Source organism: Fragaria vesca, linkage group LG6, assembly GCF_000184155.1.
Source record: "Fragaria vesca subsp. vesca linkage group LG6, FraVesHawaii_1.0, whole genome shotgun sequence".
Classification (NCBI taxonomy): Eukaryota; Viridiplantae; Streptophyta; class Magnoliopsida; order Rosales; family Rosaceae; genus Fragaria; species Fragaria vesca.
The window spans coordinates 743,522-766,206 of NC_020496.1; the positions used below are offsets into that span (position 1 = coordinate 743,522).

The window sequence follows — 22,685 nt, forward strand, 5'->3', positions numbered from 1 at the left end:
AGGGGGGCCGAGATATAGAACATAATAGTAGAATAAAACAATTGAATAAACTATATATCAATGATAATAAATTGTAAAATATTGTAGATCTAATTAATATTATCGTATTAAGTGTAACTAATACTTATTAAGTCTTGTAATTTTCTTTTTTTGTTCTTTTGTTGACATTGTTACTGATTAGGGGGGTTTCATGAATGAATTTACACGAAATTACTATAATTATGGGAGGTTTATTCGGTGATTAAATAGAGATTAATAATGCCAGAGGGGTCCAGACCCTGCATAATGTAGTTCCGCCCATGTGTTTAGTAGGAATTGTTTAGTGAAAATATAAGTTCGAACTCATAAGAATTAATCAAGCTATAATTTAGATCAACATAACATCTATGATTTACTTTTCAGCTGACGGATATCTCACACCTCCAAATGAGACCTTTAGGTTGAAAACTTGTAATTAAAGCCGACATTGTACTAGATGATGTGAATAACAGTTGCATACGTAATAACAGTTGCATACTTGCATACGTGCAAGCATTGGTGGAATAAAAAAGAATATGAAAATAAATATTTTGTTGACCATTTTCACATAGACTTTGCCATTTTCCTTGGTAGTCATGATCGGTGACACACGAGTGATGCAAGCAAATGTTTCATAGACTAAAACTAAGAAAGAGTAGCTAAAAGTTAAGAAGAAAATTATGATCAAATAACACGTGTCCAAGACTAAGATTTCAAACTTCTATTTTGTTTTTATTGGAACTTCTATTTTGTTATATACAATTGATCTATCAAAACTTTCCTGAACTTATCAATTTGTAAAATAAAAAATAAAAAATCTTATCAACTTTCCCAACAAAGAAGGAGACGTGTATATAGTTGAACTTTTTACATTACTTAGCCAACAAGTGGGTTAGGATGTTTTATGTGATCATGATCGCCATTTTCGCAATCAACTAGTACAAATATACACAAATTCAGATGGTCTAAGAGAAGGATGACTGAACAAATAACCTAGTTAATTTGATGTCTTAATAGATGAAATAATTGTCACTTCCTTAAAACCTGAAAGGAGCAAGTTTGATGAGGTAGCTTTAAGGAATTATACTTGCAATTATCTGGCTCCTGATGTTATGTTACGACTTTATGTGTGCATAACAGATATTATGGAGACGTTTTTTTATTAACTCTTGAGATCGTAGAAGTGAAAAAAAAAAGTTCTATAGAGTTACTTAAAACTTCGGATGGAAGATGATTAAGTCAGTTAAGAGACTTAATTGTGGAATTGAGAAAGCCAGATACTAGGGTGATTATAGTGGTGTTAGGGTGGTTGAGAAACAAATAATTTCATATTTTCTGTGGTTTATTGCTCTTTTTGTGTAACATTACTCTATAACGTACTCCATATTTTGTGTTCTTAGTGATGAACCGTTGCCACCACATTATCTAGTCAGGGTCGACCGTTTTGTCCTTTTTAGATTTCACACAAAATCATGCACTAGCTCAACTTTGTTTACTTTCTGACCAACAGTTTAGAGCGTTACGCACTCTATATACATGTGCCAAGTTAAGTCTATATAGTTTACCTTAATTCTATCACACATTCAAACTTATGACACAAGCAATGCAACTCGCGGGGGATTGTCTAGTATATTCTATTGAGAACACATAATCTAAGACTAAATCAAGCTTGATTCATATGCATAAACATCATTATCATTGCCTTAAAATCTTGCTAATAGAGATGCACGGTCTTGTTGGACATTGAAAACATGGCATTGGAATGAAAACAATCTCCAAAACTAATATAAACACTTGAGAGCCATTTAGGTTGCTAAATTCTTCTAAAGGAAAAAAGAAAAGGAACAAGAGCTACCCTTTTAATTTCTTTCCCTGATCACTAAAATCAGCTAGTTGTACAACAGAAGACAGAAGAATATTCAACCTACACTGCTGGGGAGAAATGGAATCCCTGTTATATATGTATCTACGTTGTAGATTTCAAAGAATAATTTACTAGGTAAAGCATGAAGAACAATATACAAACCCCATAAACGCCATATAGACGAGGCGGTTGAATCTATTACTTGACAGCAAAGATAGGGCTCATAGGGAGACATGCATCCAGTGAAAAAGCAATCAATCTGCACGAGGCAACAAGAAACTAAAGCCCGAGTTCTCACGAATAAGTGGTGGTGGTTCAATGTCGGAAATATCTATTTGTTCCATCGACTTTGATAGGTCATCAACTGAAAATGGAATGCTGCAGTATAGATGATTAACAAAGGTTGGTGTCAGTACTTGAATAACAACAAAGAGAGATATCTGAAACATGATAGAAGAAAGGTCAAGTCATAGTGAGTGACATATTCAAGTGTTGTACGTCATAACCTGGAATCATCGTCCAAGAGGAAAGAATTGCTGACAGCATTGTTAGAATCTTCTGTCATCAACACTCTCATATTGGATATAACCTACAGCCAATTACAGTGAAACTATTAAGATTAGTAAGTTTGTGTATAAGTTTTATCACTAGATTGTCATGTATATTATTGTCATGTGACGAAGATGACTCGAACCTAGTTGAGTAATGGCATCCATAGAAACTTACATCCGAGGACACGCTATGTGTGCCATATTTGTCATCCCAGTACATTGTACTGATACGATATAGCTGCTGTATACTGAGGACCTGTTAATGAACAAAGATGCATTGTCTGAGAATTGAATTGAAGAGGAGGTTAATGCATTTGAATGTGTTTACTTCTTCCTTGCTTTCACATTACTTACTGGGCATAGGTCATGGCTTATTTCATCAAGAGTCTTTTTGGGTTTTTGATGTATGACCTGAAAAGAAAAATGTAAAATTTCAGGACTACTTTACCATTTATTGCTTTTCGCCACTGTAACTGGAACTAGAAAGATATGGTATGTAACAAGATTTAAAAAATACCAGGAATCCAATGGCTTGCCTAATATGCTTGAGTTCATCCCAAGCTGAACCTGCATACTGTATTTTCGTTTATTCAGTAAGAGTTTAAGATACTATAAAGAAAGGTAGAAATAATTTCAGGGTACCTCATCTGTTGCTTTATAGCACCAATGCTCCAGCTCAGCCAAACCAGCTTTTACATATTCCCCATTACTAAACGAACAGCACTCTCGTCGTAATAGAAGGCTACAGAGAAATATAAATATATGAAGGATAATTTTTTACTTGTTTTAAACAGTATACCGATCAAGGGTAACTTCAAGTATGAGAATATATATATGATACCTGTTGAATAATTGAACATTGATGAAGGAGAATATCTGTGTGAAGACCTTGCGAACTAAAAATGGAGGTACCTGGAAAAAGGAACAAAAAATGTGTGAGACTTTGAAGAGTAGGTCCACTGGTTCAAGAATTCAGAAAGCATGCACCTCTGAAATGAATGTTAGAGAAATCAAGAGTATGAATATTCAATAATAATAACCGTACTCTCCTTTTTGATGGTTATTCGACCCACAAATGGAACAGGCAGCATAGATAAAACTAAATCTCAATTTATGTCAAGTAACAGAGGGGGAAAAGAAGAGTACTGACATGATTTGCTTTTAAAGTATTTAAGAAGTTTCCGAGACTCTTAACAATCCCTTGCCAGTGAGCAATCAAAGCTCTCTGGGCCTCGGTATTAGCAACTGATCGAGAACCTTTAACCAAGCTCGCCCTTGATGTCCTTGGTGCCTGTTAAAGTCAACTTCAGCAATAGTTTTGACAAAGAAGTGAAAGCAGCATTGTCCTTTTTCAATAATTGTTTTCTAGTCCATAGATGGACATATTAATGGTACCTGGATGCACAATCCAAGCAATGGCGAAATCTCTTTCTTCAAATTATCTCGAATCATCCCATAAATCTTTTCTACATATGCTGTGAGTTGCTGTTTGAATAGTAAAGCTGGGTACTTGGCTTCAACTTGCCGTAAAGTGTCCACTCCACCACTCGATCCACCATTGATTAAGGAAAGATTGACACCTTGTGGGGTTCCACGGAAACTCTAGAAGAACAAAAATAAAACAGGAAAAGTGTGGAACAGTCAAACAACTGAGGAAATAACAATTCATGAATTGAAAGTATTGACTGTTGATGAGGGACTTGGAATTACTTGTGTCATCCTTCCAAATAATGTAGCTGATGATGATCGACGTCGTTGCGGTGCCATTCCTGCAGCACCACTTGCTTTCAGTGTACGCTGGAGTAGTAATAGAAGTGTTGAGGCATTGGATAACCAATAGGCCAAGATTTCATTGTTATCCTGGGTCTGAAATCCAAGTGGTGGTACTTAGGTTAAAAGGTTTCTTTCTTTTGAAATGAATAAACAGAAAAATAAAAGATGCAAATTTCAAACCTCAATGGCATTGCCTATGGTCTGAATAATCCTATCAAAGATGCTAGTCCGCTCAACTTCAAATGATCTCCACTGCAATAGGCATTTATATATGATGCAGGCAGCAATAGGCCTGTTCCCTGCAAAGCCTAGGTGTTGCGCAATGCATCGGATGAGCAGTTCTTGATTCTCCTGCTGTTTTTCATTTAGTGATTTCTGTGGCTTATCCTCTAATTCAGACTCCCTGTGGTTTATTGAAGCACTATGTAGATCCTGATCCATTTAGCAAGACAGAAATGTTAAGAAATAGTGTACAAAATATCATAGCGACTGTTTTCTATACATGAAGTTGAAGAGAAACATACCTGAGCTGCCTTTGCTTCGGGAGGAATATGACCACTTTCAGCTGCCCTCTGTAATCATCAAATAAGAAGGAAATCTTAACCACCTGAAAGCTACAGGATTTCATTATTCACATGTGTAAGTACCTGAATAATTGATCTGGACCGTCCAGAAAGGAACTTATTTGGTGCCATGGAAACAGCTTGTTGACGCAATACTTGATTTTCTGATTCTAGATTGGTAAGCTTCTCCTCTAGCCTAATCAATGAATTCCAGATTTTCAGTCAACCATGTAGTGCTAACTAGAAATGATAATTTATTTCTCTCAAACAAATGCTTCTAATTTTCTAAACAATAGGCTTTCCCTAGCTTCCCATTATATAAGAACTAAGAAATTCAGTTAACTGGTTCATAGTGAAGCATTGCAACTATTTGATGGGTTCATTGTTATTAAGAGCACAACAGAAGAGTTCTTTGACAAAAGTTTCGTGAGACCTGCTCTACTGCCATTTAGCCACGAAATGAGCATATAACACCATGCCTTGAGATGTTATATTACCTGGTCATATTTTCCTGGAGCTGACTGACTTTTTTCTCAGTTTCCTCTAATTTCTTACGCCGTTCTTCACCAGATGTTTGAGCTTCATTGTATTTTCTTTCACAGTCATCGGCTCTTTGTTTCTCTGAATCCAACGAAGCCTGGGAAGGTTTACGAAGAGAGCCAAGATAAAGATAAATATAAATGATCATGATCTACTGCTATGCACATGAAAAATAAATGAGTAGCGATCTAGCAAATTCTATCCTCCAATTTGATTCAGAATTATGTCATAACCACTTCTATAGAATTCGTTAACATCCTTATGCCAATATGCCAAGTAGCTGTTATGTTAGTTTAGTATTATTAAGAGTTGTTTTAGTTTAGGTGTTTCATTGTTGGTTAGTTTACTGTTTGTAAGTACGTAAACCTTGCAAATCTGAATGATTGGTTTTATTAGAATTCAGACACTGCCTCTATTTCTCTCCCTCTTCTCTCTCTCTTTTTCTTTTTTTTTTTTTTTTTTTTTCTATGTTCACAATAGTAACTAGTCAACTGGCTATTATCATTATACATACACAATATTATGGCAAGTAGAGAGGAGAGATATTACGCATGATTTCATGTGAGACAACTGCAAGGGCTGCCTATTAGGTTGAGCTTCATACCTTTAAACTCTCCATTTCTGCTGTTAGAGAATCAATTTTTTTGGTGTCCTCAACGACAACTTGGGTTTCTTGAATAACAGGAGTTGCCTCTTCAAGAGCTTTCTTTGCAGCCTCCTCTCGTTCCTTGACAATTTTTGCATTTGTTTCTTCAACTTTTTGCTGCATTTCTTGCAATGAGTGCTGCAATTTTGTTATCTCTTGTGCTTTCGCTTCTTCAAGGTCAGTCTGCAGGAAGGAAATGTACTAAGCACGATGAAATCTCCATGAAAACCCCAAATTAGAATCTATGAGACCTAGCAGCGGTGAAGGTACAAATGAAAGTCCCACAGACTGCGAGGGATAGAATTACCCTTAGACGTTTTTCCAACTGCAGACGCCAAGTTAGTTCCTCTACTTGTTTTGTTAACTTGTCTTTTGCTTCTTTAAGAGCACCTGTTTCCCTTGCTTCCTGCAGAGAATTGCAGAAATTTTAGCGATAATGTGAATATCACAAATGAAGGAAAGGGACATGAGCAAGAAACATATTACAAACTATATCTAGATTAGAGAAAATCTGTGAATAAGTATACTCATGACAATGATCAGTGCATCTTGAATAATCAGTTGAACTAGGCATACATATCTATGTAAAAATAGAAGGGCTAATCTGATTCACTGTAGTCCATAACTGTCATTCAGATTTTTGCTTCTTAAAGGCCTGTGTATAACGTTATCACCATCTTATAGATACCCACTATCTTTAAGTCAAAGCATGCAATGTTCTTCAATTATGTAGCAAATATCCCAATACTGGAAAGAGCCTTGCACTTTCCTGTACGTGGAGAGTGAAATTGATATAATAGTCTTATTTAGGATTCTGAACTATCAATTGATGACTATTTCACACAGGTAGACATGTACAGAGATAAGTTAAATACTGACCATTTTGAGCTTCCTAAGTTCCTTCCTTGCAATTTTTCCCCTCATTCGGCACTGTGCGACCACTGTACCCCTCTTGAGCCTCTTCAAGTATGACGCAGCTTTATGACATCGCCATATAGCCTGCAAGTTTTCATTTAGTTTTCTTATGGCATGAAAAGGAAAATTACTATTTACCACCCAAGTTGTTTCTTGATCACTCAAATCTCATGCAGAAAAAGATAAAACTCATGCAAGTTGCAAGATTCTATATACTACCTGAAGAATAGTTGCTGCTTTAGCTTGCTTCCTAAATCTGAATTGATTACGAGCAGCCATTGCTCTTAGACCTGTTTGCAAGACGAGCCCTGAGAGATGGAGTTTTTTATAATTTGTTCTGGCGCGATATCTACGAATGTGTGTCTGGATCTTCTTAGCAGCTGCCTCTTTTTTCATGGTATCGAAGAGTTTGCAAGAGAGTCTTCCTACAAGTTTTACCAAATATGTTAATAAAAAACTGACTACCAGTTCCCAAAGTTCCAGAAATTTGTGCTAGATAGGAAGTAAAGGGAAACAATAGGTACATATCTTTCTGCTCATATATTCTCTATAAAAATCAAATATTACTGTGTGTAGTTATAGACCTGATTCTTGATAATACAGTTTTCATATGGCTCACCTCTACATATTGATTGCAGAACTATGGTTGCCTGACGCAATGCAATAAACCTTTTCCGTGCATAATGAGTTCGTACACGCCGCTGGATAGTTTTTGCTGCACCACTAAGTACTTCGGCTCTTCGTGCATCTAACTCAGCCATCTGACCAGCTCTTAAGAAGACCTTTGTTTTACCTATCTGCAATATAAAATTGAAAAGAAATGTTAAGTCTTTGATATACACTTATAATTCATCTATGTAAAACGCTTAGTGCATTCTAAGTTTCTGTCCATTATGATTAATTCCATTTCCGTATAACTCCATGCTGCCATTTGCATGAGTGGTTATAAGTTGGGTAAAGCAAATGGCAGTTTGGAGACAGTAGAACTAGGAGTAGAAATTATACTACAATATAACAGCATGCTTCAAAGCAGCAAAGAGAACACCTCACTTTACCTGAAACCCTTGAAGACCCTTCTTTTCGAGAATCTTTTTGCACGCGGATTTTTCATCAACACTGCTCATAAAAAAAATAAGCATCAGAAAGTAGATCGATCAAGTTCAAGTGCAAAGTTGAAATTATGAGTCCTCAACTTTTCATCCCCAACTTGAACTTAAAATTCCAGAGATACTAACTTACTTTGAAGCCAGGACCTCTGGGGCAAGAAGTCCAAATCGGTTGGTGAATTCAAAGAAAGGTTTTCGGGTAGGGTAACCAGCACAGCTAATTCGGATTGCCTCTAAAACACCCTACAAGGAAAAAGTTGCAGTATTTATAATAATAAATATAGAGAAGGAAGTAAAACTGGATGCATTATGTTAGGCTTAAAGTATGAAGTGGAAAAGAGAAAAGAAACTTGTTTACTTACACCACAGCGGAGTTGCTGCATAATGTTTACATTCTCAAATACAGCCGGTTTTAGAAGGTTATTTGGCTTTACACATCTGATATAATGCGGCTCTGTAGAGTTTAAGGTTTCCATTAGGCTCTGCAGTTGCAGCTGCACCAGGTAGAACATACAGAATGAGTCAACTTCTTGTTACAGAAGGTGGAATTGCAGAATATAGAAAGGAGCCACATGATCAAGCTTATTGATATTCGATTATCAAGGGTAATACACCCATCAAGACAATAGCAGAAGTACCTTAAACCGAGAGCCAATTGAAGAAAACTTGGAAGACTTAGCTGTCTCTTCTGGAAGTGGAGGGAAAAGGCCTGCCACAAAAGGACATTTTGAAGCACCCAACAAGTCTTGATGCTCAGGAACCACATAGTCCTTGTTTTTGTCCAAAAATTGTTCAGACTGATATTGCACCTGTAATGAAGATTTTGAAAGGTAAATTACCAAATGAACAAGTATCACATATCTCAAGAAGTTCCTTCTTTCTTGATCGACTTTACCTCTCCAGCATAATGCGCAATGGTAAAATCAGTTCGAGACAGTTTCGGCTTTACGAAGCGCTTATGAACTTTAAATGTCTGATATAGCTTATTTGAAAAGGTTTCATGGGTGGACTTTGGAAACATGCTGCAAATGCAAAATTAATGAAAAACTTCAAACATGCTTATTTAACAGTGGGAGTCAAACTTCAACGAAACAATTAATGACAGAATTTCACCCATCTGAATAGTAGCTTACCAAGCTTCATCGAGAAGAGCAATAATTCCACCAGGTTTCTGCCAAAAGGAAAAATCATATGAAAAAAACACCCGTCAGAAAAAGAAAAAAAATACAAACATTCTTGTATAAGACTAGCATAAGAACACTGAAAACTGACGTGTTGCTTATAAAAGTCCATCTGTCATCAAATCATATTTGTCTACTAGGCAGTTCATATTAACCTTAACAAATTATTATTCATTTTAGTTCTATTAATGAACTAAACAGTAGAAGTAGGTATTACCTTTTCAATAAGATCCAAGACATCTTGATTATCGACAAATTCAATGTAGCTCCAATCAATCTCCTCTTTTGTGTACTCTTCTTGTTCCATTTTAAAAACGTGCTGAAAACATCAGCAGCAGGAACTTAAATTTATAACATAGAGCAAAAATTCTCAATTAAATATAAAATAGAGAAAGCGAAAGAGGTCTACATCATCCCACCTGATTGAAATGTTGCTGCAATTTCTCATTTGTGAAGTTAATACAGAACTGCTCGAAACTGCACAGCATGATAAGCTGAAAGTAAGTTGCAAAATACTGCCTACACATAAGGGCTGATTGAGTTCTGCATTTTATGCATGGACTGTATGAGTTGTACTATGTATATCAACTGTTACCTATTGTTCTTAAAACTTTCGAAACCGTAGATGTCAAGAACCCCAATCAAAGATTTTGAATTAGCATCTTGTCCAATTGAAACATTAATTTTGTCTACCAACCTGTATAGGAGAAAGAAACACATGTTAGCTTCACATGAATATCAAACTTCTGTGGCTAAATATTTCTTTTCAGAGTCAACCGCATGTAAATTTGCTTTTTTTTTTTCTTTTTCTTTTGAAAGATGCTAATCTGATTATATGTTGAATACAAGTGACTAACCAGTCAAACAATCGAGAATATATTGTCTTTGCTAAACCATCACGACTAATTGTTGCACTTTGAGGATCAAGACTTCTCTTGATAACTTCTTCGGGTGTTATCATGACACGCTTACATAATGCATCTTCTAATGCAGCAGTATCACACCTGAGATGATGCAGATATAGAAAATTATCAGAACTTGAATGGAAAACTATTTAAAATACAAATTTGGAGCAACTATTATGAAAGAGTGGTTACATGAGAAGCTCTGCAACCATCTTGAGATGGAATTTGGCTTGGTCATCTTTTGGAACTGATGAATCAACTTCCTTTCCCTTGGTAAATAAAATATTTCCAAGATGAAGAATTGCGGCAACTACTCTAAAAATAGCTTCCTGGAACAGAGAGACAGACAGAGGATGAGATGGTCCTCTTTCTTGGTTCCTTTACTGAAAGCATTTAAGAAGAGGGCTATACCTGCTCCTTTGCACTTATTCCAACAATATCCATAGCTCTCCTTGTGGCAAGATAGTCATGGGCGTCACTTACCCCTACTAGCTCATAGCAACGTGACTGGTTAAGATAGTGAAATGATTTAGGATCTCCCAATTTGTATTTCTCAATTTCCTGTCAACATTAAATAATGTTAGCTAAAAGTTGCAAGAAAAGAAACAGGAAGTGATACATTGATAGTCTAATTGAAGTCATCATTGCAGCAGGAACTTACCTCTTGTGGTGCAGCACAAAGAAGGTAGAAGCAGTGGTAGTTGCGCTCAGGATCAGAAACTTGGCAAACACGAGACCGTTCCAGAAGGTAAGTTCTGATGGCTGCTCCAGAGATTCTTCCTTGCTTATCAAATTGGATTTCAACGAACTTACCAAATCGACTGCAACAGTATCAATTAAAAAGGATATATCAGCAGGAGATAAAAATTGACCCAAGTAATTAATATCAGCACAATGATGGCTGAATCTAACCAATCTGGCACTAGAGTGTAACACCTTGATATAGTCTACTTTATTACACGACATGGCTATTAGTGAATAGGGAGACTAAACAGACAGAATCTCAAGCCAAAGTCAATTGATACATGTATTATCAAAGAGAGAATAAACTGCCAACTTCGATCCTCAAATGAAAAGTATCTTACCTAGAATTGTTATTTCTAACAGTTTTAGCATTGCCAAATGCTTCAAGAACTGGATTTGACTGCACTCACAAGAGAAAAAAAAAAATTTAGAGTTTGCATAAGAACTTGATGGAACTTGATAAATTAGAAATGATACCGAGTACATGTTGCTTATTCTAATTGCCAAATGGAAGCTAGGATATAAATCATACTTCAAGAACTTGCTGTTCAACTGTTCGTCCTTCAGTTGCAACCCGGCCACCCAGAAATGCAAGGTACCGCATGAGCATTTTTGTGGTCTCAGTTTTACCTGCTCCACTTTCACCACTGACCAGAATTGAATTGCTTTTTCCCTCATTAATCATTGCCCTGGTTTCGTTTAAAGCATTAAATCATAAAAGTTTGGTACATATACATTGAACAATATGTACCATGTTAAATAGGAATAAAAGTAACCTGTATGCAACGTCAGCAACTGCAAAAACATGAGGACTTAGTTCTCCAAATGGTGCTCCCTTGTATTGTTGCATCATGTGACTATCATAGATATGGGGCAGTCTTTGGAATGGGTTAATGGCAATAAGGATATTTCCAGTATAAGTCTGTCATGATACCAATATTGTATTATATAACACTGAAACTTAGCAGTTCTATTGAAATGAAGGGAACGAGAACGTATACTTTCAAAAAAAAGGGAATGAGAACGTACATAAATTTCATTAAGTTCGTATCTAGTTTTCAAATTCTCCAAAACTCCAGGCTCATGCAGATAAGATAACTTTGTCATGTCATCAACTCCGCCTGCAGGAGCTTCCATGTCTTTTGGATATATTTTTGATAAGTTGGCAACCATCTTTAAGGCACAAAACATTGAAACTCATTAGACTACGATTCTCCAAGAATACTTTCTACAGTTAACTGATAAAAGAGGCGAGAGCAATGCACCTTCTTCCCATTGCTACCCTGGATCTCAACTTCCTGTCCGTTAATCTTCGTGACATGTCCATCCGTCCAAGCCAAATCTGGGTCTTCGCACCAGACATGAGAGCCTACTATGATATTCACTGCTGTGCCCTGTTGATACACATTCGCCACAAGGACTTCATCATCTTTGCTTTATACAGAACAATATATATAATATCTTTATAAATAACACAAACTTCATTCACAATCCCTTTTGGAAGACTACTTTCGTGTTCATTTATACAGACTCTGGAAAGAAAGGAACCACGGGTTTAAGTTTTGAAGTGCAATTGGTCACCTAAGCTAACTTGAAGTGTCTAGTTCCTCCAACAGTACACTTTTTCTCCCCTTCATCTATAAATCTATGTCAATGATCCACACAAGTAATAACTTCACCACTTTCATCGTAGACATGCTCATCTGGCTTGCTCAATGCTTCGTTTGAGCTGCCACAACCTTGTGCCTTACCTAGGGAGAAAAAAATACTAGTGTTTCTTCTCCAGCTAAATGATTCAGGAAACTATTCATTTACAAATGGCGGTGCTTGCAATAGTGTATAACTAAATGAGTAACATCTCAATGACATTGTCTTACAAAACCAACTGAGCTCAAGGAAAACACCCTCCATCATATCCTGAGTTCTTCTAAAGGATAGCACCCTAAACAATTCCTCCCCATTTTTGTATCTCAAACTCTAAAATCAAAATGCTTGATCACAAAAACAAAACTTGATATTGTATTTTGATAACAACTTAAAATTCCATAGAGGGCTTTCATCAACTCTAACACCCACTTGGACCCAGAAACTCATTTCAAAATCAGGATTTGGGGAAACTAGTTGAATCCAAAAATTGGGTCAATTCATAACACATCCAACCAAAAATTTCACATACCATTTTTCAAGCTGGGAATCAAAAGCTCATCAATTCAGTGAGGACTTTCTTCATACACTTGGTCTGCATGAGAAGAGTTCCTCTCCACCACAGACCCACCATGAAATGAACCACACCCTTTTGATCAAAAGCATCAAACTTTGGATCAAACCATCAATGGGGTGCCAGAAAGATCCAAACTTGGCATCAAAATGAAGGCAAAAACTGGGTTTGGGTGAATGGGGTGCCAGAAAGATTCAAACTTTGCATCAAAAACTGGGTTTGGGGTAGAAAGAGAAACAGGGAAAGGTTGATTGGTGAGTTTGGGCAAGTTTTGTGAATGTGGAAAGTGAATGTGGATCGAATGGGGTTGAGGGAGTGACATTCTTCACAAGCTCCTGTGTTCTCGGTTGTCTTCCCTCTCGTTTCGCGCCTATTAGTGGCTACTAACCAAGTCTTCTCTCTCTTTTCCTAACGGTATATGTCTCTGATGTCATAGTGTTATGGTTCTAGAGGGAATGTCGTGATCTTGTGTGGGTGAGTCTATTGTAAGAATGTGCAACTTATCGTTCCAACCGTCCGATTGTTGTGATCATGGTCAACATTTTATTTTTCTTCTGATATTTTCTCCATGTCATTTTGATATTTCGATACATTTTTGGTTCATTTTCGGTTGGTTAGGGGCAAGAATGAAGGTTTAGATTTTGTAACGATGAAGTGTTGATGAATCGGAAGGAGTGCATAATGACTATTTGAGAATGCAGGCAAGTTTAGGGTTGAAAAGGAAAGGAGGAGGCTAGCCATGAAGAAACAATAACCAAGTGCAACATTGGTGTAAACTGTAAAGATTTAACAGGCATTTTATACTTCTATGGTTAAAAGGATGGCTAAAAGCCTAAAAAAAGATTGAAGAAGCAAGCAGCGTTAGCATGTATAAGAACATAAGAGTGCAATCTACTAAATATCTGAAAGCCTGAAACCGCATTGCCATAGAAGATAAGGATACGAGAAAACTTTACAGAGATCTGAAAGAGAATTCCATCTCCGCATACTAGCAACATGCATCTTCTCATGACACAACTAAACACAACCTATGTCACATGTAGGGAACTAGGGATCACTAGTACTTCAAACTACTCCACAGATTCATAGTTAATTGACACAATACTAAACCAAACCCATGACACAGTTAGGGATCACATGAGTTAGCTAATTAGGTGTTTACAAATTCACCAGGAAGGCCAAGCAGGTGCCGCAGTTTCTTGGTTTGTAGAAGGCCAAGCAGATGTTGCTGCCTTTTCATGACATAAAGAAGATCGTGGCCAAGAAGGTTGAAAGTAAGGCACCACTCTACTGAAATCCCACTGGATATGAGAGCTAGGACCATGATATCGATTCACCTTCAACATTTGGCTTTCAATGTGCAAGAGAAATATGTTTTGTCCAGATCTTATGAAGACATATTCAGAATTCCGAGGAAGGAATGACAGTAATTGAGCTTCTTTTGTCTGCTTGCAAAAGCTTGGATTTTTCTTCCACATTGCTTTGAAACCAAGTCTGTATCTAATTTTCCACTTGCGGTTTGATTGCACGTTTGTGGTAATAGATGAGATACTACTATCTTGTTCCTTCTCAAGAACCCATATCTCCATGCCTGACTTGCTGCTCTGACCATACTGCAATAGCCCATCTGAGGACTCCCCAAGAACAAACTCATCATAGTCCTGCGAAATATTCCCATCAGGTAATTTAAGCAACTCTACTCGTGTGTTTCCAACACGTGGGTCATAAATCGCTACGCTTTCCTTAATGGCTATCTTTCCCTGAGTTGCAAACCAGTATACGACACCATTGATCACAGTAGCCACTGTCCAGGGGCGCAAGGAAAATTTTGAAGAGCAAGTGAGCGTGAAATGCTTCCATGTACCAGTCACTGAAGAGTAAGTCTCAATGGACACAGTGTTAACCTCGCGTTTGCATTCACAGTTTGCACGAATAACCTTGTACTGAAGAATGTCATCGAAATTATCCTCAGCGATGAATGCCATACACAAGCGTTTGTAGAAGCGCTGAGGTTGAGGAAGTTGGAATAGCACTTTGCTGATTGGGTTCCAAACAGAATATGTCAGTGGGTGGCGACCACAAAGAAGAAGCCCATTGCAAGAGTCAATGAAATAACCGAGCTGTTTGCAATTCCCAGAAGCCATCAAATCATTGCATACATCATCACCTTCCTCACAAGCTGACAACAACTGAAGTGCAGGCTCAGACTTGGGTCGGCGCATCCCATCTTTAGGTCTGTTGAGGTAAAGCTGGTTGCAGACAAAGAAACCCAGATGATGAAAGTCCACTCCCCATCTAGCACGATAATCAGATCGAAACGAAGAGCTACATATCACCCGAAGCCACCTCTTTGACACAAGTATCAATCTGAAAACAAATTTCTCTGGCAGCCGAAGAAGTATCTCATTTAGGATGTCGTCACAGGTCAATGCAGCATGGACATCATTTTCCAACATTTTTTCCTTCTTTTTCTCTTGTCGACTCATATCACCCTGCTGAGGGCATACTCCACTATCAGTACAGTTCTACTTATGATACGTAGCAAGTCAGCTAGTTTAATAAATATCCTCAATCGACATAGAACACACAAATCCACCGGTTGTCCATCGTTCAAAAAGAACTCATGTTTACTTCACACTGGTAATCAAAGTGTTTAAATATCACTATGACAGGTTATCCTATCAAAAATAACTACTTCAATCGTCTTGCTTAAGCAATCATTATTCATAATCTGGCAAAGCAATGCATCACAAAAAGGGTTCTCAACTATACATTTACATCTAGATTTTGTATTTCTGAAGTCTTCAAATCCAATAAGGAGTCTCAAGAAATCAACACCATGAATCAATTTGATAAATTGAAAAAATATCCTTCACCATTTCTAAGAAACAAATCCAAGTTCCAAACTTTTTCTCTAATCTGAACCTACTTATAACCATGAACCCAGTAGCTTTTCATAATCTGGCCACCAATTGACATTATACAGAGTCCTTTTTAAGGAAAGACTGACTTTCATCAGCAAAACCCAACCTAGATACCTATTGACACCTTAAAGTTTGCATCTTTAACAAGTTGCCCAATCCCAACACACTAATAACATAAGACCCACAATAAAATTTTCTTGTCTGATTCAACAAATGCAAAGGAAAAACTGTAATTGCAAACCCATCTTCCATTTTTGAGCATTTCATCAAATCAAGCTCAAAAGAAACACGGGGGTACAGTACAGAAAACTAAACCATTTACAAATACAAAGAAGAAAGCATGTGAGAGACAGAGAACCTGTCAGGCTGAGACAATGTGAAGACTAGAAGAAGGTGAACCAGTGGTGGTTGTTGATGTTGAGCATAGTAAGGTTTTGCAGTAGATTTGGGAAAGTGAAGGAGTGTTCTCACTTCTCACATCGTTGATGTCGAACTATGTCCCTATATGCTTTGTAAACGTGTCGCTTTGGGTTTTTTACTTCTTATTTCACCCGTTATCTTTCTAATGTAATAATTTCATTTTTTATTCCAGTAATTTCACTGTCTTTTCTTGGACTATAACCATAGACCAACAATAGAGGACTTTGTGGATCTACTGGTTTTTGATATACAAGTGAAATTCGGGATGAAATGGATTCGTGGGTTGGTTCTGGGGACGTCGTTGAGGTTCGTATATTACAAAGTATTTGTCGATCACATTACTGTAAGTTATAGATCCGAGTCACAAATTAATTTGAGATTGGATCAAGTTGCAACCAGAACGATTTTTTTCACTTTACTCTCCACAATTTATAGTCCATAACTCTATATAAATCAGGCCTTCTCGGCTGCGGACGTCCGCACCGAAGGTTTCGGTGCGGATTTTTATTTTTGCACCACTTTCCGATCGAATTTCCTTCTAGACATATCTAGATCATTTTGTGTAGATCATCTCTGCAAAATTTCAGCCAATTTGGTGATCGTTAAGACCCTCAAAATCGAAAAACAAATGGAGATGATGAACCGGACATAATTCAGTCCGTCAGATTTGTTTTTCGATCTTGAGGGCCTTAACGATCACCAAATTGGCTGAAATTTTGCAGAGATGATCAACACAAGATGATCTAGATATGTCTAGAAGGAAGTTTGAGGAAATTCGATCGGGAACTGGTGCAAAAATAAAAATCCGCACCAAAACTTTGGTGCGAACGTCCGCACCTGAGAAAGGCTGCTATATAAATAACTAAGGAATTTATATTTACACATACTTGGCGTGTTAATCTAGCATACTGACTTATTCTAAATATCTCTATGCTACCACAATGAGTATCTCCTTAAAACAAATTTATAGACAGCCCACATATTCACAGTCATGCTTTCAGCACACATAAAAAAAGAGAAGTATCCACATTCAGATCAGTAACAGTCAGAGACATTACATAAGGAAATAAGGAGGTGTAATGCGCATTCCTGATTGAGAATGATACATGCACTGCAGCTCATGCCTTTGTGGCCAATTGCAATAGAGCACCATCCATTTTCTGATGATTCCAGTTCAGATTTATATCTTCACCATACTTCATTACTCGGTATATATTTGATCATTCAAATAACAGGAATTTTGAGTTAGTGCGTTGTTAGAAGTTGGAACTAATAGTCTAATACCTTAGGACAGTTCTGTATATGTCTGAACTCTTGCCTTTCTCCTATTTAAGTGTTCAACTGTAATATGCATACTAAACCCAATCATAATCAGTAGTTGCATTTGAAACATAGTTAACATAGCTTTCACAAATTTCCTATCTTCATCTCCATTTGATACATGGTTAACGTTTTTATCATCATACATAGTTATAAAACTTCACATTTCAGTCCACAATGCTCCTGGCCACTGCCTATACCAAGCTCAAAGATTAGAATACCTCTGCACTTGTCTCTTCGTAAGCTGTAAAAAGTTGGTTATACTTCATCTGCAAATCCAAAAGTTCAGCCTGCAGCTTTTCGTATTCAGAGATAGATGGACCTCCTAACTTTTGTTGAACAAACCTGCCATGCATATCGAAACTGATCACATATACAGGTTCAAGATTGAGCAACAATGTGGAAGAGATATTAGGAAGAGAACCAAAAATTGCAAATTAAATCAAAAGCTAACATCTTTCTTTCAACATCTGAACAAACTGATAAGAATGAATAACCAATAACTTATATGGGCAATTAGTCATCTAAACTGACATTCATTGAAACAGATTGGCATTATATTATATTAGAATGAAAATCAATTTTTTCACACAAAAAAATGAAAAAGGAAAAGGAAAGGACTTGATTAAGCTTCAAATCAATAGAGACAAAAGAGAGCAACAGACCTTAGGTGAGTGCATCAAGGACTCCAGTGGATTCCAAGTACTTCCTGAAAGCTTCTTTCTTTGCCTCTTTCTCCTGCCAATACATTCATCACCAAACGCCCATTTTCAATTACAAGATTGGCTAAACAGTGATTTAAGCTTTTTCATGAAAAACCCAAGAAACTACAATGCAAATGGTAAAGGAAATATATACCTCCTTGTAGTGCATTATGGTGATCTCCTTCTTCAGTGAAGGAAATGTCTGAAAGCGCCTTGTTGATCCTGCATCATTCATTCCTTCCCATTATCAGTGATGCAGATAAAACCAGGCTCATACATTAACACGAATGGTTATAGAAACATCACCTCTTTTTTCAGGTCACCGAATTGATCCTGACCATTTGAACCTGCCAAAGTTCTTTCATCACCATTGGCTGGTGTATTGATATCAGCTCTGCGGCAACTTTTCCTTGAAGGGTCTTTATAGGCTGAATCAGTATTGTATGGTTTCCACGACTGATCCAAAGAAGTTTGTCACAGGTACCTGAAAGCAAGTATCAAACTCAATAAAAAGTATCTCAACCGCCTATATTGCTACTGTGCCAACGTGTTCCAAGTGGAAATGCACATGTATAAGGTATAGCATGTGCATAGCACATGCACATGAGTTGAACTAAAGAACACCGCATAGTATTCTCTGATGAGTTCACAGGTTATATGAAAATAATGCCATACATCAGAGTCCAAGTGATGCGAGTATGAATTTTCTCCTTTCATGCTACTTCCAATGGTCAAAACACCCGGTGATTGAAGCTGCAAATCAGAAAAGGACCTTTAATTTAGTAACAAAGCCATTCTCATGCAGGCCAGGTTAAGGCAAAATACTAAAATAGTCACGTGAAAAACAATTTTAAAGTGCAATAATGACTTTGCCAATTGGTTACCAGTGACTAGACGATATTGAGAAGGGCATCTTGTAAATGCAAAAGAACAGAGATTGTACATAAACAACAGTATCCCTAACAAATCTCACAAGAAAATATAGCTCTCAGAATCTTACAATAAAAACTAAAACTAAAAAGTATCTAGATTTCATGCACTGGTAAAGCGGACCACAAACCTGAGAGAAGAGAGTGGCAGCTTGGCAAGTGTCCACCATTATCAGCAGCTCCTTGAACCTGTCATATTCTCGAAGTTCGATGAGTTCTATCTGGTGGTGATAATCAATATGACACTCATCAGAGCTACATTTTTAAAATATTACATTCAAAACATAAATGAAAATGTACCAAACTAGATTTCAAAAAGACAATATCATAAGAAATGCATACTAGTGTACATGTATATCTAGAAACAGTTGCAGAGGTAAATTTTTTCTTAACTACGCTTTTCTTTCATTTGTTTCACAGCATCAGCTAAATCATGACTCTGGAGCTCTTCTGAGTCTTGAAATTTTAAAAACTCATCTCCTCCATGCCCAGTCATATACAAGAGAATGTGGCTTCCTTCATCACTTAAAAGACGCTTAGATCTTGGAACAGCAGTTTCATGGCGCCCAGTTAATACACGTAGAAAATTTTCAACAGTCACTTCATAACCTTGATAATCTACCTGGTAGATTTAGTTTCATTAATCGGTCATGATTGGATTTTAACAAATGTAATTGGAAAACTGATATGTTTCGAGTAAAAGTAAACAACCTAATCAGGCACAAGAAATCTCACCTCAACATTATCTCCATACAAGTTGAGTTTGTGGTTTTCAATATTAAAAACTTGGGCAGGGTACTTATTTCAAGCATTACAGGCCATGTCATCTGCCAGCATAAGTATTATCCTCTCATCAGGTATTTCAAGTCGCTTAACCGTCCTTTAAATCAAAAGAAAACATACGTAACCATCTACATGAGAAAAGAAACGAAGATCTTCCAGGAGGAGAACGACTTGTGTTGCTTACCTGTACAAGGATAGAGTATTGGCCACGTGTCGATAATTAAACCTGACAGAAAAACAAGCCATTTGGAATAGAAAAGTCATATTGCCATTCAGTAGAAGTATAGAGCTATCAAAGCTTGAAATACATTACAATTCAAGATTTTCACACTACCTCAGTATGATTCTTAACAAATATGGTAGTGGCATAGAATTAACCCTTAAGATATAACTACTTGTCTTAGTGCCCTTTTAATTTGCTAGAGATTATATTAAGCTAAAATACTGATGCAGAACAAAAGATGAAACCACTGTGGTCTCTTACTTCCAACAACACCAACTTATGTAAACACAGAATCTTTATTCAGCTCTGCGGCTATCACACAAGTTTAAACCAATCCTAAGCCGAAGTTAACTTAGAATTCTGGTACTACTTTTACTTGTCTTACTACCCTTTTTGATTTTGCTAGAGTAATGATTAAGCTAAAGTACTGATACAGAACAAAATATGAAACCTCTGTGGGCTTCTTACTTCCAACAACACCAACTCATGTAAATACAGAAGCTTTTTACCTCTACGCAGCCGCGAAGTAGCTGGCTATGACACAAATTCAAACCAATCCTAAGCCAAACTTAACTTAGAATTCTGGTACTACTTGCTTCCAAAACTATAAAATGGGCATTCCAAGAACCCAAAACTAAGAATTTAAGAGTTTCATATGAAACAAACAACCATAATCTATAACATGGGTATCGATTTCTTACACACAAAAAATGTAAATACAGATTGATCAAAGTAAAGTGAAGCTTAGAATTACCAGAAGCGAGAGGTGCAGACAAGAACAGCCCAATTGTTAGTGTGCATAGTGGTCTCTGAAGATGAAGGAAGCCCAAATTCGTAGACATTGATCGAACCCAGAACCAAAAACGTAGCCATAACCAAAAACCCAGAACAGCAATTGAACAACTTGGACATCTTGAAGCGCAAAGTTAAGAACTTTGGTGCACAATTTGATAGAGAAGTGAGAAAAGCAAGAAGCTTTGGGTTGAGTTGATATGGAATTAGAAAACCCGAAAGTGTAAATGGCTGAAGGAGCCAATTCAATCTGAAGACTGGTATTTGTGACTGGCTGTACGACATCGTATAGTCTGTTGTTTTCTTTTTCTTTTTTATTTTCTTCATTTTTTTGTAACAAAAACATCACGAAAATTTTAAAGTTTTAATAGAGTGTCATTTTTATTGATCAAGTAGTGTTTTTTCAGTTATTTCGTTAACTCAATTAAGACAATGAGGAGTAGTAGTGTAAGTCATGTTGACACACACAAGTAGTGTAAGTCCTCTCCAAAGAGTAGCTATAGACAATTGACATCAGACGTTGAGACTAAACTTGAAGGTAGGCAAAAGAACTACAGTGATTGTTTGTGTTCAGGAGAATATATAAGCTTTTCAATCCAAAGAGAAAGAAGAGATAATAAGTATGTAGACTCAGCATGTTTATATCAGCACATAACATATCAGTAACTCCAGTAAGTGTGTAGCAAATTGCAGTAGTACTCCAATAATGCAGATCAAAAAGCACTAGAATAGTGTCCTAAGCTAAGAGCAGTCACAGTTTCGGGCAGCCGAATTTCATAAGCATCCTCCATCCCACAGCAGCGTTTATGTTGCGATACCTGGTTCACACTCATAGCTTCCTGAAAACTTAGCTTGCACAACTTGAATGTGAATACAAACAAGCATGTCCAATAACTCAAAACTACTAAGACCTTACAAGTTCCATAAGAACCAAACAACCATATTCTAAACGAGAGGAGCAGACCAGAACAGCAATTCTCCAGAGTGCCTTTCACAATGAGCATGAAAACTTAAGGCGTAAAATGAGCTTGCACATGGATCCCTTTTATATAGACTAGTTCACCTAGAGTCCCATCTCACAAGGCAACTAATAAACCAATCAAATAATTTATGTTTATATTATCTTGGGCTTCTGGTATTTATCTATCTATATTAATAGGAACAATATGACAATATCCTAGTTGTTTTCAATTAACCTTGTTTACACAGTATGCATACAACTGTTGGACTCTTATGAGATATACATGATTTTGCTCCAACAAACAAAAAGCATGAAGATCAAACTAAAGATGCTTTTTTAGGACTATATTCAAGATCAGAAAGACAACCAGTAATGTAATTCCATTTCAAATACTTACAAACAAACCTCAGCAACAGTCTTCAATCAGAATTTGAAGTCCTAATCTATTTCCACATCTATGTAATCATCTACATCATCATCATTCTTTGCACCTGTATCATCAATAGGCTCACTATGTTCAGAATCATTGTCTTCATCATCAGCTTCATGCTGCTGTGCGTCTCCATCAGCTTCCCTCAGTGGACTTTCATCCTCAGATTCCACCA

The 22,685-nt window shown here is 36.9% G+C and overlaps 2 protein-coding genes and 1 pseudogene across 2 annotated transcripts; all 3 read right to left on the bottom strand.

The window, feature by feature from the left end:
* Positions 1 to 1,951: 1,951 nt before the first annotated feature.
* On the bottom strand, positions 1,952 to 12,327 carry LOC101314109 (unconventional myosin-Vc-like). The gene is made up of 38 exons (XM_004304712.1): positions 12,316 to 12,327; positions 12,072 to 12,200; positions 11,836 to 11,979; positions 11,583 to 11,728; positions 11,339 to 11,495; positions 11,148 to 11,206; positions 10,724 to 10,883; positions 10,474 to 10,623; positions 10,255 to 10,391; positions 10,015 to 10,161; positions 9,753 to 9,854; positions 9,577 to 9,634; positions 9,375 to 9,476; positions 9,110 to 9,147; positions 8,872 to 8,998; positions 8,615 to 8,785; positions 8,339 to 8,470; positions 8,110 to 8,219; positions 7,926 to 7,986; positions 7,490 to 7,667; positions 7,090 to 7,295; positions 6,835 to 6,954; positions 6,263 to 6,361; positions 5,914 to 6,138; positions 5,267 to 5,406; positions 4,854 to 4,965; positions 4,731 to 4,778; positions 4,387 to 4,638; positions 4,144 to 4,299; positions 3,829 to 4,035; positions 3,584 to 3,724; positions 3,275 to 3,345; positions 3,076 to 3,175; positions 2,951 to 3,007; positions 2,788 to 2,844; positions 2,609 to 2,689; positions 2,389 to 2,471; positions 1,952 to 2,260 (listed from the first exon to the last, which is right to left on the bottom strand). The coding sequence occupies exons 1-38, from the start codon at positions 12,325 to 12,327 to the stop codon at positions 2,137 to 2,139; spliced, it is 4,599 nt and encodes a 1,532-aa protein (XP_004304760.1). The 3' UTR covers positions 1,952 to 2,136.
* Positions 12,328 to 13,917: 1,590 nt separating this feature from the next.
* LOC101310134 (F-box protein At5g03970-like) lies at positions 13,918 to 16,339 on the bottom strand. Its single transcript, XM_004302022.1, has 2 exons — positions 16,307 to 16,339; positions 13,918 to 15,516 (listed from the first exon to the last, which is right to left on the bottom strand). Exon 2 carries the CDS (start codon positions 15,508 to 15,510, stop codon positions 14,191 to 14,193), a length of 1,320 nt encoding a protein of 439 aa, XP_004302070.1. The 5' UTR covers positions 15,511 to 15,516; positions 16,307 to 16,339; the 3' UTR covers positions 13,918 to 14,190.
* A 2,015-nt stretch (positions 16,340 to 18,354) lies between these two features.
* On the bottom strand, positions 18,355 to 21,404 carry LOC101314396 (annotated as a pseudogene).
* Between the last annotated feature and the right edge of the window lie 1,281 nt (positions 21,405 to 22,685).

Excerpts from the sequence above, each read along its gene's own strand:
- LOC101314109 (XM_004304712.1), bottom strand. Across the intron at positions 11,980-12,071 it reads AGGGTAGCAATGGGAAGAAG|ATGGTTGCCAACTTATCAAA; the intron begins GTGCATTGCTCT and ends TGTGCCTTAAAG. Across the intron at positions 2,845-2,950 it reads GGCAAGCCATTGGATTCCTG|GTCATACATCAAAAACCCAA; the intron begins GTATTTTTTAAA and ends TTTTCTTTTCAG.
- LOC101310134 (XM_004302022.1), bottom strand. The coding sequence starts at position 15,510 with ATGAGTCGACAAGAGAAAAAGAAGGAAAAAATGTTGGAAAATGATGTC.